The sequence below is a fragment of the Triplophysa rosa genome, linkage group LG16, assembly GCF_024868665.1.
Source record: "Triplophysa rosa linkage group LG16, Trosa_1v2, whole genome shotgun sequence".
In the NCBI taxonomy this organism is placed as follows: domain Eukaryota; kingdom Metazoa; phylum Chordata; class Actinopteri; order Cypriniformes; family Nemacheilidae; genus Triplophysa; species Triplophysa rosa.
This window is the reverse complement of record NC_079905.1, coordinates 2109255-2126376: the sequence shown is the minus strand read 5'-3', so window position 1 is coordinate 2126376 and position 17122 is coordinate 2109255. Positions and strand designations below refer to the sequence as shown.

General features: G+C 39.6%; 1 protein-coding gene across 4 annotated transcripts in view; it reads left to right on the top strand.

Annotated features, from left to right (window-relative positions):
• The window catches only part of map7d1b (MAP7 domain containing 1b), a 29841-nt gene extending 14164 nt beyond the window's left edge, over positions 1-15677 (top strand). Inside the window, exons 3-19 of one of the 4 annotated variants that reach the window (XM_057354837.1) lie at positions 1557-1625; positions 1992-2012; positions 4654-4817; positions 5471-5579; positions 7276-7380; positions 9375-9494; positions 9574-9716; positions 9990-10126; positions 11771-12003; positions 12269-12548; positions 12626-12785; positions 14087-14191; positions 14275-14325; positions 14422-14470; positions 14635-14713; positions 14821-15047; positions 15140-15677. In XM_057354837.1, coding sequence (XP_057210820.1) covers positions 1557-1625; positions 1992-2012; positions 4654-4817; positions 5471-5579; positions 7276-7380; positions 9375-9494; positions 9574-9716; positions 9990-10126; positions 11771-12003; positions 12269-12548; positions 12626-12785; positions 14087-14191; positions 14275-14325; positions 14422-14470; positions 14635-14713; positions 14821-15047; positions 15140-15150 — 2063 coding nt within the window. In that variant the 3' untranslated portion in view covers positions 15151-15677. The remainder of the gene's footprint in view (positions 1-1556; positions 1626-1991; positions 2013-4653; positions 4818-5470; positions 5580-7275; positions 7381-9374; positions 9495-9573; positions 9717-9989; positions 10127-11770; positions 12004-12268; positions 12549-12625; positions 12786-14086; positions 14192-14274; positions 14326-14421; positions 14471-14634; positions 14714-14820; positions 15048-15139) is intronic. The other 3 variants (XM_057354838.1, XM_057354839.1, XM_057354840.1) reach the window with 3 other exon arrangements.
• The last annotated feature ends 1445 nt before the right edge of the window (positions 15678-17122 follow it).

The window sequence follows — 17122 nt, the reverse complement described above, 5'->3', positions numbered from 1 at the left end:
AAACCGGATAGATAATGGTCTAGAAATACGGGAACGCAAAGGGCTCTTCATAAGAGCTGCATTGTCAAGTGTGCTTGCACATATACAAATACAAAAGCAAGACACATAATAAAATGAAAGAATAAAATTTGAAATAAAATGTGAAAACAGAATCTTGAATTAACTGACAGTGTGTGTTTTATACTGATCTTGAACACAGATGCTGCGTCCCAAACCGCATACTATCCATCCTAAATAGTATTCGAAAATAGAATTATTAAGTCCCAAATCATAGTATGCTGAAATGAGTACCCGGATGGTCTACTGTTTCCAGTGAAAATTTGAAGTGTGAATCCATGGACACTTTACGGCTGATATTACCCACAACTCACCGCGAGAGGGCGGAGTTTAGTGACGCTCCACTGCATTAATTAAATTAAATAAAAGATGTTTCACTTAATTAACAAATGTGAGTATACAGTGAACCTTACATATGAAATAATGAATAAATAAACACTTAAATGCAAAGAAGAGATGTATTTTGATGTTCGTGATCACAGTGTCGTCTAGGCAACAACAGCCACTTCCGTTTCGCGTTAGTTTGTCCCAGTGCATGCATACAGTTTTGCAACGCACTAAAATGTATATGCTTTTCCATAACAAAAACAGTACATACTTTTAGTGCATAGTATAAGTAGGCGAATTAGGATGCAGGATGCAAGGCTTATGATGGCGGATGCAAGGCAGACTGGTTGCCGTGGCAACACCTCTATCCGCTTAGATTAAACAGTGATGCATGTGATAAATGTTATCAGGAGCATGTGATCAGAGTAATCCCTGACTCATCACATTTCTCTTAAATGCGTTGTGTGAAAAGCACCTCTGCCGTTAGAGAGCTGGTGTCACTGTTATCCTGAATCAATAAATCCTTGACAGGAACAAAATGGAAAACGTCACTTACATGCCTCTGATTTGCAAGGAAAGAGGAAAATGACTCAGTGTATGTCTGAGGTGTCGATCAGACCTGCTTTCATCGGTTTCAAAGGGAGTGTAATCTGATTCTGCACTTTTCTTACTTTATCACATATAAAAAGATGTCAAATACTTGAAACATATATTTTAAAATACTGAAAAACTTGGTTGTATTCATATATGTAACAAATATACAATATATAAATTCTGTGAAGTACTTTAGTGAATGCATAATTGAAAATACAAATTGTGCATCGTGAATATAAACATTTGTCATACACAAATATTTAAAGGGACACTTCACCCAAAAATGAAAGTTCAGTGATCATTTACTCACCTTCGAATTGTTCCAAACAGATCTTGCCCCCCATTGACTCCCATAGTAGGAAAAATTCTGTTTGATTATAAGCATTCTTCCTCTGTGTTCATCAGAACAAAGAAATGTATACAGATTTGGAACAACTCGAAGGTGACTCAATGATGACAGAATTTTCATTTTTGGGTGAAGTATCCCTTTAATATAGAACTGTAAACAAGAATTGTGTATACACAGTATGTTTAAATATGTACAGGCAATGCATTTTTATTTGCTTTCTCTTTAACAGATGGGATAAGTTCAGAGCAGCGTCAGAAACAGGCCAAACAGAGACGAGAGGAGAGAGCCAAATATCTGGGTAAGACACGATAAACACAACCGTCTGTCGTCCTGGGACAAGTTTAGTCCTGTAGAGTTAATGATACGGTCAGCTTGCACAAAACATTTACCCAGCAGCACCTAAACATACATGAAAATAAAGCCATTAGAACGAAAGAATGAATGTAATGACAATATTTATCCAAATTATAAACAGTTCCCATGTGACACTTGAGGTGTTTGTCATTTGGATCGGCCGGTACATGACTTACAGGCACTTTACTGATGCTGCGTGATCCAGACGTTTCTCATTTATACATCGTAAAATCATCCTAGAATCTTTTTTGTAAACACAGTGTCTGATGTGATTGACACATGTGCTTGTGGTTTGTGTTTACTGCTGCAGAACAGAGAACGCAGGAGCAAGGTAAGATCTGTCATTTGACTCGAGCGCATCATTTCCATTCAGTCATGTGCGTTGCTTCTTGGCTCCTTTTGTTCACTTTGGTTGTGTCAGTTTTGCTTGTTGATCTTCCTTTGATTACAGTTTTGTAAATCATCATGAGTGAGCGATATTCCTTTGTGAACAGGCTTTTATTTTGCGCCATTAAATCCTTGTTTATTCTCACTGGTTTCTTCTAGTTAAAGGGATAGTTCAACCAAAAATAAACATTTTGTCATCATCTGTTCACCCTCATGTGCTTGTAAACCCGTATGCGACTCTTTCTTCTGTGGAACACAAAAGAAGATATTTTGAAAAATGTCTCAGTGGTTTGTGTCCATACAATGGCAGTCAATGGGGTCCAACGTTGTTTGATAATCAACGTTCTTCAAAATATCTTCTTTCGCGTTCTGCAGAAGAAAGAAAGTCATACAGGTTTGAAATGATAAAGTATTGTTCATTTTTGGTCTATTTAAATGATTATAAAAAAACAATAAAGGAATATACATGTGATAGGTAGATCAGACTTTTTTCACATTTCTGCGCTTCCTTTTTATTAGAAAAATGTCAAACCTTCATGTGTAGTGGAATTGAATATTGTAAAATATGTTATATGTATAAAAAATAATCAGGAAATATGTAGCACGTGCAGTTCTGTGATCATTATCATATTGTAAAATACATTATTTTCATGATGTTGTGGTCATATGAGATGATGTTTGTTTTGCACATCATACATGAAGGCACCATATAAACATAGACAATTTCATCCAACAAAGGATTATGAAATGCATATTTTATGTCTCGGTATATGAACCGTGTCTCATATTCTCAGTCCTCCAGGCACAGAATAAAACTGTGCCATCATTAAATTTCAGATTAAATGTAATTACGTCTGAAATGAGCTCGATTTCACGTTCAGCTAGAGAGGCTGATAAACCGGCTCTTTTCTCCGCATGTGGACCAGAGTGATATAGGCTCTACTGTATGTAGTCTGACATAATAGCTGAAATAGAAAAAACTGTAGCTTTACAAATCTTGTGTGTACAAAGAACTAAAGCTGGTTTAGCTTTCAGAATGAAAGTGAGGATTGTAATGTTGGATTTCAGCAACTTTGAGCTGCGCTGGCATTAAAATCTGTTTTGTGGTAAAGCATACTGTATAAAACTAATAGGATTAGCGGACGGTGTTTAGCCGCAGTTTAAAGTGAAAACTGACGTTAATCTTCAATGAGAATCATTACATTATTTATATGATTACATTTACAACGAATAACATGATTTCTCTGCAGTAAGAAGCTTTTTTTGTGAGCTACAGCACATCTCATCATTCAGTTTCTTATTTTATTTGATATAAAATTGAATTATTTGATATTTAAACGTCTTTTCAAGTTAAACAGGGTAAATACAGTGGCAATATTGTGAATGAATGCAGTTTCTCTGTATTTGTATTCCTCAAGTCAAATCCCATCTGGACTGCTGTGTAGATGTGTGTAGTTATGGTTGAGGGATGGAAAAACAGGAAATTCCACAGTGTGATGTCTTTAAGTCGGGCCTGCGAGCAGAACCCAGCCAGCTGTCGCCCAGCACGCCCGCACTCTTAAATAAAGAACTTTGATTGGCTTTTAATTGTAAGACGAACTTTTTCTCCTTTGTGTCTCCCCTCCTGAACGCAAATTTAAAAATGCTGTTTCGTCATTATTGAGAATAAACATCTAAAACAAAGTTTATACTTGAACGAAGCAACTGCATTTTTTTATTTTATGTTCTCTGAGATTTTCCCGGGAAAAAAAATCATTATAATTTAGATAATAGGCTATTTTCTATCCTGGTTTTGACCCTTGATGTTGTGTGATGGGTGTGTCACATTCAGACTCGGAAGACACGCCCTCTGCTATGATTGACAGTTTCGCATATTGTTATATATCACTGCTGTTATTTATTCAAGGGGTGTCACGATATCAAATTTTCACTACAAGAATTCACCAAAAACAATATTATTGTGATATCTATTGGAGAAAAAATGATGCTTTTAGTCAAATTCACCTTTAATCCAACCTAATCTCATCGGCAATTCGTAACTATTTTACGAGGTGGCTCGTTCATATGAATTCATACGTTGTGAATCGTACAACAACATACGATTACTAGAAAAAAAGCAATACTGAAGCCCCACCCCAAAGTCACTGGCACGAAAGCAATTCGTACCAAAATGTATGAATGAGATCACAAATTCATACGAATTTAACCACATCAGAAAATAGTTATGTTTTTTTCATGAGTTTTTGTTCACTCAAAATACAAGTTCAAATACAGAAAGAAAGTTTGTAACAATTGTGACTTTAGGGGCAAAATGTCATTGAATCAATGCTGAATAAATGAAGTAAATGAACACAATACGGGTGACTTTGGTTAAAGTGTATAAATACACTAAGGAACGGGGTAAACATGGTATAAACACTGTTACTTGCACTTGTGTGTTGTGACATTGTGGGATTCAATATAGCACTGCGTCATCTTTTTTTCTCGGAAAGCCTTCAACTTTCTCAATTCATGACCCCGCTTGAGCAATACATTAAAGACTGTACACAGAAAACACAGCCTCACTGTTCTCCTCTCATCCTCAGCGACGAAGAAAGCTCAGTGGTTGGAAAAGGAGGAAAAAGCTCGACGTCTGCGTGAAAGTCAGCTGGAGCAGCGCAGGAGGAAGCTGGAGGAACAGCGGCTGAAGGCGGAGAAACGGAGAGCCCTGCTGGAGGAGACACAGAGACAGAAGCTGGAGAAGAACAAGGTCATTTAATGCTCATCACATGCTCATTTAACTCAGACAGTTTCTGCATATCTCCTGTTAATCGTGAGTACTTCAATAACAGTATCGCACCCTTCAAATTTCCGTAGAGTCTTTAGTTTGATCACATTTATAAAAGACGGATACAGCTGTACGATTATTTCCGAATACATACGACACGTGCGGTTGGTGGGCAGGGCGGATCTAAACCCATTGCCAACAAAACACAGACATTTGACTCAGTTTCACTTTCCGCGTGCGGTTCACGTCCGCCATCTATCAGTTTCAAACGATCTCCAAATCCTGCCTTTTATCCACCGTTAATATAACATTCCTCACCGAAATGCAGTGAACAAACAAACACAGCTGAACGCAGTGCTCTCTCTCTTGCTCCAGTTGGTTGACGTGTGCGCATGCTCCTTCTCCTGCTCTCCTCGGTTGACGCGTGGGCGTGCTCTTTCTTCTCCCTCTGGCGGGTTGACACGTGGCCGTGCTTTTCCGGGAGAACTGGCCAATAAGGGACTAAGAAAAGTTGTTACGGAACGCATTTTCATGTTCGAAAAAAACTTTCCCGAAACCTATACGACCGCTGGGGGAGTGTATCGAGCACAGAAATACTGCGTCATACGATCATGTGACCTTCTCTGTTTTTGCAGGAGAGATATAATTCCGCCATTAAGAGGTCAACCAAAAAAACCTGGGCGGAGATCCGTCAGCAGAGGTGGTCGTGGGCCGGCGGGTTAAACCAGACCTCACGCAGAGAAAGTAAGTGTCATCCGTCATTAATCTAGGAGAATTAGAGATATCACTGCCTTCCAGAACAATATACAGATACTAAATCCTTATTCTTTACTTCTTAGGTTTTAGATTTTGTCTTTGTTGCGTAAGGACAGGTTTAAACCGCTGTGTTGATGTAGGCAGATTATAGACCCTCTGGTTATCATTTTGTTGCTTTGTGATCTGCTTTAAGTTTGAGTGTTTTTACATTGATGTTTGAGGGGGGAAACCATCTTATGACAATTTCACCACCACAAACCTTGATAATCATTGACATCAACATCATTTCTATTAAGTTTTGTTTCCTTTGAACCATGGATGGATTCTTTTGTAGAAGATGTGCTGGAGGTTTTGGGTTCAGGTCTTGGATAGATTCTCACCTGTCTTCACGTAGACCAGAGACTAGATGTTATGAGATCATAGCACAGGTGTTTTACATCAGTGTGATGGGTGTTGGTTTTATAGCTGTTTTTGTTGAGTAATCTAGTAATAAAAGGGTTAAAATCCTTTAATCCTAAATGAAAAGATGCAGTAGTGATATATTTGCCAGGTTGACCTCTTTGAATGATTGGCATTGTTCGATAACTCTATTCGCTTTATTACGCCAGTTAACAGCTTTGTTAAAGGAATACAGTTGTTTTGTGAATTTTGTGTTCATTTTAGAATAATATTAAACTCAATCAAACCAATGACATGGAAACATGGGAGTTATTTAGTGACTAAAAACGTCTCGCAACTTCTTCAAAGCAGACTCATCATGAAGTGCATTCTGGGATACTTTTAAAGAATATCATTGTGTGACTCATTGTAGAAGCTCATTGTAGTTACAGTTATTCTTAAAAAATAATTTTACTTTGCAGTAAGTGTTTGGATTTTTAAGCTCAAAGTCAAATGTGCGTAAATCTTTAAAAGTTTGTGCTTTGAAGAACATTTAGAGACCACTCCATTATTTTTAATTTCTCTAAATGTACTCTTCATAGTTATGTGTTTAGATCAAATATTTTTTGTTCTATTGTCCAAACTACTGAATTCAATTCCATTTAAAAATATTGTTTTTAGTTCACATTTATTTGCGTAAAATGAAAACAGTTTTCAGACCTCAAATACTGCAAATATTCACTTTCATTTCTAAATAATGCTAAAGTGTTAAAGTGTTTTAAAGAAGAATTACAAAACATTATTTGAGTCACAGATTTCATGCATATTTCCGTGCTCTCTCTATTTTTTCTACGGATGAAGCTCAATTTAGAGTGGTTTCTTGATTTTTCCAGAGCTGTATACACCAGTCTTGCATTGCAGATACCTGCATTTGACATTAAAACTAAACCGCATGGCTGTGTTACAGGAAGTGATGTAACACCAGGTTAGGTGTTTAGTGTGTTTGTTTTGTGGCTCTGATTTTGATTTATATTTATCTAGATATTTAACATCAGAGCACCTGTCTGACCTTTAGTATTTGAGGTGATTATATTATTCCCTTAAACGTGAACATTTGTGAAGTGAATCATGATGTAAAAATGGTTGTTAGCATGAAATTTCATCTTACATGATGACATGTTTATGTAAGAATGAACGGACCCCTCCCGCATGAGTCTCCAGGAGTTTTTTCGGGAGTATTTGGCCCTCTCTCCCGTCGCTCGCGGGGTCAGTATGAACGCTGTGCTCTCTGTGTTGCGCTCTGCAGGCAGATGCTCGGCCTCCACGGTCAACCTGCCGCGGCAGACGGAGTCTGTCATTAGCAACAGGCTGTCCAAGTCCTCGGCCACGCTGTGGAACTCACCTTGCAGAAGTAAGACCGGAGCGGCTCACCTCCCCGACTCCTCCCCCAAACCCCCGTCTGGTCTTTTGGTTCTTCAGTTCAGTTTTTCATGACATGATTTTCTCTTTTTTATTTCTGGTGGTCTGCTTGCTCGAGCCTGTGCCTGATGATTGGTTCATTCTCACACCTTCCTTATTCACCCACCTCCCCTGTTTTCCTGTTGCATCGTGGGCAATCGTTCAGTGCTCTTTTTGATTGGTCCTCACATTGTTACATCATAGTCTGGTTCTTTTATTTGTGGTCTAAGCGGTGAAAAAAATCTCCTTGTAGTTCATTTCTTTCTTATTTTTTGTGTTCAAATCCATTGTATTCACTCCCTGATGTGGGTCGTGGTGTTGTTCAGTCTTAAAAACATAATGTCATGTAATGATGGACTAGTTTTTAGGTGTTTGCTATGCTTGAAATCAATAATCAATAATATTTTCTTTTTAATTGGCTAATATGGTCTTAAGTTGAAAGACAACTTGCAATAAAAAAATCTGTCATCATTTATTTACCCTCATGTCCAAACCTGTGTGTGACTCTTTTTTCAGTGGAACACAAAAGAAGATATTTTGAGAAATGCCTCGGTGGTTTTGTGTTCACACACCGAAAGTCAATGGGGTTCAATGTTCAAAATATCTTCTTTTGTGTTCTGTAAAAGAAAGAACGTCATACAGGTTTGGGACGACATGAAGGTAAATAGATGATTACGGAATTAAAATTTTTGAGGGAACTGTCTCTTTAATTGATTGATAACTGATGTTGCAAAACCAAATTTTCAACCAAATTCCAGCATTGTGCTCCGCATGAGAGTTTGTGCCTGTATAGCTCATGATATGAAACGAGTGTTTTTCAAATCTACTTCATCTTTAGAAATGACCTTTCAGAGATATGACATCACTGTAGTTTATACGTCATTTAAGATGAACACCTACGGTCCAGTTCCAGAGGCTGTCGGCCATATTGCCACAAGCATCCTGGAATTCGAGTTCTGTGGTTGTGCATTTACTGTTTGTTTGTGTATCGTTTGCTTGAAGATTGTATGGAAGGATGAATCTATAGAATATATGGAGATCAATCCCTCCGTTACAGTAGTTCAGCGTTTTGCCGCAGTGGGGGAGAAGAAGGCAGCTGTTGCCTAGCAACGGCCAGTGACCGGCCGTCACGAAATGTTGTAAATTTTCTTGTGTTTCTGAAGCATTAGAGCACGACCTTGTTACTTTGTGTTACGCTACAATGAGAACAAAACATAGATGCAAAGAAATGAAACACACGAGATTGTTAAGATGTAACATGGTTGTCAGTAGTGTGTGTGTGTGTGTTTGTAAAGGAGCGTGGGATAGAAGACAGATTTTGTGGAGGAGTGTAGATGATGCCACAGATTCATCTCCAGCATCCCTGAACATGTTGTTCTAATACTGTATGTATACAGTAGAGATGCATCAAAATTGTCCCATCTCCACAAACCCAAATCTGTCATTCAGTCGTGTTTGTGAACTCATTTTAATGTTGTTTCAAAATGTTAACACAGCAACATCCCATAATTTGCAGAAAAAAGAACAGTTTAACCTTTATTAATTGCTTGTCCTAGGCAGCAATGTAATTCTAAATATAATGCTCATTATTCATTTTAGTCTATATAAGCTTGGGTGTTGGTTAGATTTAGGAGTAGAACGAAGTAAAAATCATTGTCTCACATTTAAGTAGCGTCTGAAGTCCGATGTGTACGAGCTTATGTAGTGTGTGTGTGTGTGTGTGTGTGTGTGTCACATCTCTTTGGAAATTTGGAGATCGCTTGCAACTCAAAATTCACAATAGTGTGAATAGTGCAGAGTACAAAACATCCTCACTGAGGATCACAGTCCGCTCTGATTGGTCAAGCCCTCAGTCATGTGATTGCTTCATGTACCTGAGGTCCTCTGTGGAGTGACCTGCTGTATGCGTATGTTTGTGTGAATGCTAACGGCGCTCTCTTGTGTCAGCCCGCAGTTTACGCCTGAGCCCGTGGGAGAGTCGTATCGTGGAGAGGTTGATGACGCCCACTCTTTCGTTTCTGGCTCGGAGTCGGAGCGTGGCCACTCTTCAGAACAGCAGCGACCCCAGTGAGTCATCGACACACAATACATCACATCCTGACCAAACCTTAACAACATGGGTTGAATGATCTTTGTCTGATCTCAGATCAGTGTTCCCGCTCGGCATCGGCGTCTCGTCTGACCGCCTGCTCTCATCATCATCCTCACCAGCACAATGCTGAACGCTGGAGAGTTTCAGCCAGCACGCCTGACATCACACAACGCCAATCCAGACGCAACTCAGCACAGGTAAAGCCAACCGCACAACCATTTCATGAAGTGCCATGAAAGTGTTCAACCTGCTCGCATGAGTTTGATGGAGTTCCCATTTAAAGTAAATCAATAAAATACAGCTTAAAACAGAACAAAAAGATGGTTTGGCAGTCTCCACGCCTGATCTGGTCTCCCTTCCCAATCCACTCATGTTTTATAACTGTGCTGCAAGTATGTAGAACATGGCCCCTTTTGATGTACAAACAGTCAATATAATATTAATAATAACGCATTACTGTTTCCATCTAGCTTGAGAAGAAGAAGAAAGAAAAGAAAGACAAAGAAAGAGAGAATATTAAAGAGAAGAGTGCTTTAACTAAAGAGAAGGTGCAGAAGAAGACACAGTCTCAATCCATCACCAGAACGACAACAACAACAAAAGCCAGGTGATTCACACGCACACACACACACACTGTCTCACACACACTCTAACATAAACTCAGTCAGACACAACACACACTAAGATAAAACACACGCAAGACCCCATCGGGATATAAAAACAAGAACACACACACTTGACTTGACTTAACTTAACTTGACACTAACATAAACACTAAGATACAACACACACTAAGATACAACACACACTGTCTCACACACACTCTAACATAAACTCAGTCAGACGCAACACAAACACACACACACACACACACACACACACACACACACACACACACACACACAGGCTTTGGTTGACTATCCCCGTGGGGACAGTCCATAGGCGTAACGTTTGTATACTGTACAAACTGTATATTCTATCCCCTATCCCTAACCCTATCCCTAAACCTAAAGATCATAGAACACTTTTTGCATTTTTAGATTTGTAAAAAATATTGTTCTGTACAATTTATTAGCTGTTTTGCCCATGAGGACCTCAATTTTGGTCCCCACGGTGACATTCAGGTTTATTCAGGTTTAGGTCCCCACCGGGATATACAAACATGAACACACACACACACCCACACATACTGATACAACACACACACACACACACACACACTTGACTTGACTTGACACTAACCTAGACACTCAGACACAACACACACACACAACACACTCTGTCTCACACACATTCTAACATAAACTCAGTCAGACGCAACACACACACACACTGATACAGCACACACACACGCGCACACACACACTAAGATACAACACACACTGTCTCACACACACTCTAACATAAACTCGGTCAGACACAACACACACACACACTGATACAGCACACACACACAAACATACACACACACGCGCACACACACACTAAGATACAACACACACTGTCTCACACACACTCTAACATAAACTCGGTCAGACACAACACACACACACTTGACTTGACTTGACACTAACATAAAGACATGACACAACACACACACAATAAGATACAACACTCTCGGTCACACACACACACACACACACACACACACTGTCTCACACACAGTCTAACATAAACTCAGTTAGACACAACACACACACACACTAAGATACAACACACCCACACACACACTCATATGCAACACGCACACAGACACAAGACACACACAAATACAACACACATTGTCTCACACTCACGCTACAATAAAATCCCAATTTTTAGAATTAAAGATAAAAACCTTTTTCTTTTTCTTGTTTTTAATGAGTTTTTTTTGTAAGATGACGTCATTGTCTGGGTACACTGTTATTCCTAATTGGTTAAGCAGCTACACACACACACCACATGCTCTCTGAGCCCCAAGTTGTGTGTTTCCAAATCTTGCGTTAAATGTTAAATGTTGTCTTCTCACGAGGCAAACAGAGGCTCTGATCCAACCCGGCAGGGACTCCAGCAAGCTGTTCGCTCTTTTGTACAGCTCTGTGTTCCACTGCTTTGTGGAAAAGTCATAAATTAGCCATTAAATGAATTTGGTTGTGTTATGATCTGCCTGTGTCCTGACTGTTGTCAGCCACAACACCTTAGCAACCGCATTGCAATACCCTGACAACCACCCACCCACATATGAATGAATGCAGGCGTCTTCTCTTTTTAGCTCAAATACGAAAGCTAAGAACAGACCGTCATCACCTGCCCCGTCCAGGAGTCGCCCTCTCTCACCCAACCCCGCACCCAAAACGCCCTCGTCTTCTGGCCGGACCCCTCCTGGCACCAAGACCCGGCCTAAGAGAGCTCAGACCCCTGCTCGCGTACAGCCCCCCGCAGTCGCTGCTGTCGCCGTGGAAACAAAGGAGCCCGGTCAGGCTAACACCCCTAAGGATACAAAGAGTGAGTACGATCGTCATGACGACCAAAGCAAACAGGCACTGTAATGATCTCATTGAGAGCGGATAAATCCGCCAGACAGCTTTCTGACTTTTGTTGCTTTGGTATGTGTGAGAGTCAATGACGTGATGCTTTTTGGAAGATCCTCGTGAGTGTGTGTCAAAATCATCACGTGTTACATATTTTGACCTCTTTATGATTTTTTTAATGAAATAGTATGAAATCTTATTTCAAATATTGAACATAAACTTCTCCCCCTTTTTTTAAGGCCCCGATGTGCCTGACATCACCGTCTCCTCTGCTCCGGCCACGCCTCCCACTGCCAATCCACCAATCACAGCAGCTCCTCAAACACCAGAGGTGACCAATGCACCGTCTGCACCTTCACGTTCCCTCTCTCCCGAACCCAGCCCGTCGGTCGCCAAGTCGACAGCCGGTACCAACGACCCGGAGGAGGCGGCCCGAGTTCTGGCAGAGAAGAGGCGTCAGGCCCGTGAGCAGAGAGAGCGAGAGGAGCAGGAGAGACGAGAACAGGAGGAGAAGAGCAGGTCAGCTGCTCAAACACATGCTGATTTTACTGTAAAGATGTTACCGTAGACGCTTATACTCTCTGGTCTCCAACCAGGGTGCTGCGCGAGGAGCACGCCAGACGTGAGGAGGAGGAGAGGAGGCGCAGGGAAGAAGAGGCACGATTCATGTCCGAGCAGCAGCGTCTGCAGGAGGAGAGGGAGGCGCAGGAGAAGGCACGAGTTGAGCAGGAGGAAAACCAGCGTCTGCAGAGACAGGTGAGCAGTGCATTGTGGGTAATGCATGAGAACGTTAGAGGAAAACGTAAACCTCAGTGTCATTTCCAAACACGCTCTGGGAACTAAAATGATATTTAAAGTGCCAAACATTGTGGGTTCGATCCCAGGGAACACACTTACTGATAATAAATGTATACCTTCAATTTACTGTACATTAGTACCAATTCTTCCAGTTTTCTCACTTTTTCAATGCAAAAATAAAAAATACCAACTCACAATCCTCTGTATCTTCACATATGAAATAAAAGCTTTGTGCATTAAGTTGCCAGAGGCACAGACGGAGGACAGTGCATTTATTATATCTGCTCTTAACTGAGTCTCAGCTATCAGCCCCGGGCGGCTCTTAACTCTCACATTCAGAGCACATAATACACAATCCATCTGACATGCACACACGCACGCACACACACACACACGCACGCACGCACACACACACACACACACACAGTCGTGCTTTGGTTTGATAATGCAGGACAGGTTTAATGGGGCTGTCTGTGGATCTCTGGACGGATCTGTGGTGTCTGCTTTTTTAAGATCTAAACTGTGTCCGATTCACACAATATACAGAATTACAGATATAAATAAATACAAGAAGATTCGATCCCAGGGATTGGACATACTCAGAAACAAATGTATAGTATCATGCAATGTAAGTTGCTTTGGATAAAAACGTTTGCCAAATGCATAAATGTAATGTATTTGTATCACTGTGAGATTAAGCTATAAAAATGTTTGCAAATATATATATATATATATATATATATATATATGATATGATATATTTTATTTTGTGATTGTGTATATCATCCATAGCTTTCATAAACAGTTGAAAGATACTGTGTCTTGTCTGATGTTTTTCTATTTAATGTGTTTTTAGATTACTGCATTATTATACGGTGGCAATGTTTGGCCTCTGCTGACCCCTTGTGGCAGGAGAATGAAATGCACAGATTTGTTTTTTTAGTCTGTGACGAACCACATACTTGATCAATGGCACTTATGATCAGACTTCCATAAAAAAGTTTGTAAATACATAATTTTGTATGACATGACATGTTTATATTTTTGATCAAGGTGCCAGATCATAGGGCTTATGGGTAATTTGTGTTCCCTCCTGCAGCTCAGATGGTAGAGCATTTTCTAAGCGGCGCAAAATTCATGGTTTCAAACCCCAACAAACACACATACTGATCAAATGGACCTCGAATGCACTGTAAGTCACTTTGGATAAAATTGTGTGATGGATTATGGGTAATGTAGGTTCATTCCTGTCTTTGCAGAGAGAGGAGGCCGAATCTAAAGCCCGTGAAGAAGCAGAAAAACAGAGAATAGAGCGCGAGAAACATTTCCAAAAGGAGGAACAGGAGCGCCTGGAGAGAAAGAAGGTGTGAGAGAGAACTGAAAAATGGAATGAAGAGAGATGAAATGTTTGCGATTTGTGACTAACATGTCTGTTCTCCCTGTCTAGCGCCTGGAAGAAATCATGAAGAGGACACGTAAGAGTGACGCAGGTGGACAGGTGAGACGTCTCTCCACTAAATCTAAATAAATCTCACATGCGCATACAAACACAGACAGGCAGGAAAATAAACCTGGTTTATCCGTCTCTGTGCAGAAAGATGTGAAGTCACCGGCCCAGGTCAACGGCAAAGTTTCTGACAGCGGTAAACATTTGAAACTCTTCAGTTCTGATTGTTTAATATGTGGCGTTACACTTATGATAAGAGAGTTGTCAGTCAGTGTTTGTATTAGATGTCTGCTGCATTTAAATTGTTCATAAAATGTTATGTCATATAAAGTAAAACGCTGTTATTTTGCTGTCTTCCAGTAATCCAGAAAAATCCCTCCGAAACTCTCCATAGTGCTGCGGCAAATTGTAACCAATCACAGGGAGACTTAAAAGCAAGGTACAAATTCTCTCTCTAACAAAGTTGTGTTTCCCATCCATTTGAATCTCGCTGAAAATAACTTCATAATAACTTGATAAAAGTTTTGTTTAACATTTCCCCCTCAGCTCCTGGGACTCCGCCCCTGTGATAAATGGTGTCCAGCCCAGCAAACATCAGAATGGACTGTCAACCAATGGGGACGCAGCAGAGTTCGATGAGATCATCAAGCTCTCCAATCACAGTGGCAGTAGTAACAGCGGGCAGGGCCAACTTAAAGACCCAATCATTGCCTTTGATGGAGGAGAACAATTTATGATGAAGACGGGGCCCATTAAACCACAACATGTGGCAGGTATGATGAATGAAATACAGTACACAGAAAATAATATGATATAATCATGTTTACTTTAGATGAAAATGTGTTTGTTTTTCTGTTTCCTGTAGAGGTTCTGTGAGAGCGTGAATCCCTCTGAGGAGACGAGAGAGGAGAAGCCTTACGTTAGCGCTGAAGAAGAGCATCTGCTTCCACATGTCACGTGTGCCAAACGAACAGACAAAAAAAACAATGCGCAACGCCATATAGACATTTCTGCGGGAGCACTTTGAGGAAGTGAACGAGGGGAGGGGAACTGAAAAACCTGAACACTTATATACATATAAACCGTTTGCAAAAAGTCTCTGTCTATTTCACTGTGTGTCATGGTGCAACATTGTTGAGTTTCTTTAAAAAGTCACCTTGAAAGAGTCTCTATATAATGAGTTTTAGCAAAAGATAAAACTTGGAAATTTACTATCATTATGATATTGATTATTGTTGTTGTTGTTGTTATGACGTATTGTTATTGTTCTTTTAAGTAGAAAAGGTGTGTCTTGAATTATTGCGTTATTTAACGTGTGGAGCGTCGAGAGAGGGTGATATACTGTATGTTAATGTATATTTGCCTGAATATGACAGACCTGTGGAATAAAGCTTTATCAAAGGGTGTGTGTTAGTGTATATTTGATGATATTATAAACTTAAGCTTTCAGATATTCTTTTTAGAATATTCCTTTTAGACGGTTTTAGACTATTTTTTATACAATGTATGTCCTGGACTCTTACATATAGAAATCTGATTATAATATGATTCATGTGTGATTCATTCATGCACGTCTGTACCTTTAAAAGTCGGGAAATAGTTTATAATGTTTTATTTTTTACAAATAAATTGCTTTACATTTTCGAACAGATCTAGGATGATACTTCCCTATGGGAGCCAGCAGGTGGCAGCAAAGTTCAATAATGTAACCAGATATTCAAAACTTCAAAATACACTAGTTATTTTTTTGTCCATGAGTTTAGTTATCAAAAATACTGTAATGCTGTGGTATACTTTAGTATTAACTATGGGAAAATTTCTAAAATATTTATAGGATTTTTAAACCTTTCATAGCAAATATTGAAAATCTAACAATATTTACTACACTTAAGTTTACTATAGTTAATACTAAAGAATACTATAGTATACATAAACAAAGTGTAGTAATTACTTTAATATACTACAGTATGCTACACCTCGCTACAGTCACGATATAGCCCATACATTAAGAAAGTGTGGTGATTATTAACATGCAACAGTACCATGTAACATGCCATTTACATGCTAATGCAATATCGCACGAGTAGGAGTGTATATAGTGCTCTTATATCAGCGTATACCACAGTATGTTTTTATGTTGGACATGGTATGCTATAATAAAATATATATAGGACAGGATTGGATAATTATTTACCAGTATTACATTTGCTTTCCTCAAATCCCATTGTTCAGGTTTTTGTCAGTTTATCAACACGTTGCCATGAGATTTTCCTCTCAGTGACATGTACACGGCCCGATCAGCTCTATCTCTGTATTTTTAGGTAGGTGATAACACACAAAGTGAGTTATGATCGAGGTGGACGCTGCCGGCTCGGGTTTAATTCATCTGGCATGACACGGGCGAATGAGATCTCATCCTAAAGAACTGGATCCCGATGAGTGACAGAACACCTCCTGAGACCACTGGAACCTGCATCAACTGCTCGCGTTAGTTTGGAATAACCCAGAGGACAAGTTTATTGCTCAAAGGCTTCTCTTTCATGACTTGGACTTCTCAGTTATGATTTAAAGGGATACTTCAACCAAAAATGAAACTTCTGTCATCATTTACTCACCTTCGAGTTGTTCCAAATCTGTATCAATTTCTCTGTTCTGATGAACACAGAGAAAGCTATTTGGAAGAATGCTTGTAACCAAACAGATTCCCTCGTCCCCCATTGACTTCCATAGTAGGAAAAAACACAATGGTAGTCAAAAGTGCCCCAGAACTGTTTGCTGTTCTACATTCTTCAAAATGTCTTCTTTTGTGTTCAACAGAACAAAAAAATGATAATGTAATTTTTCCTAC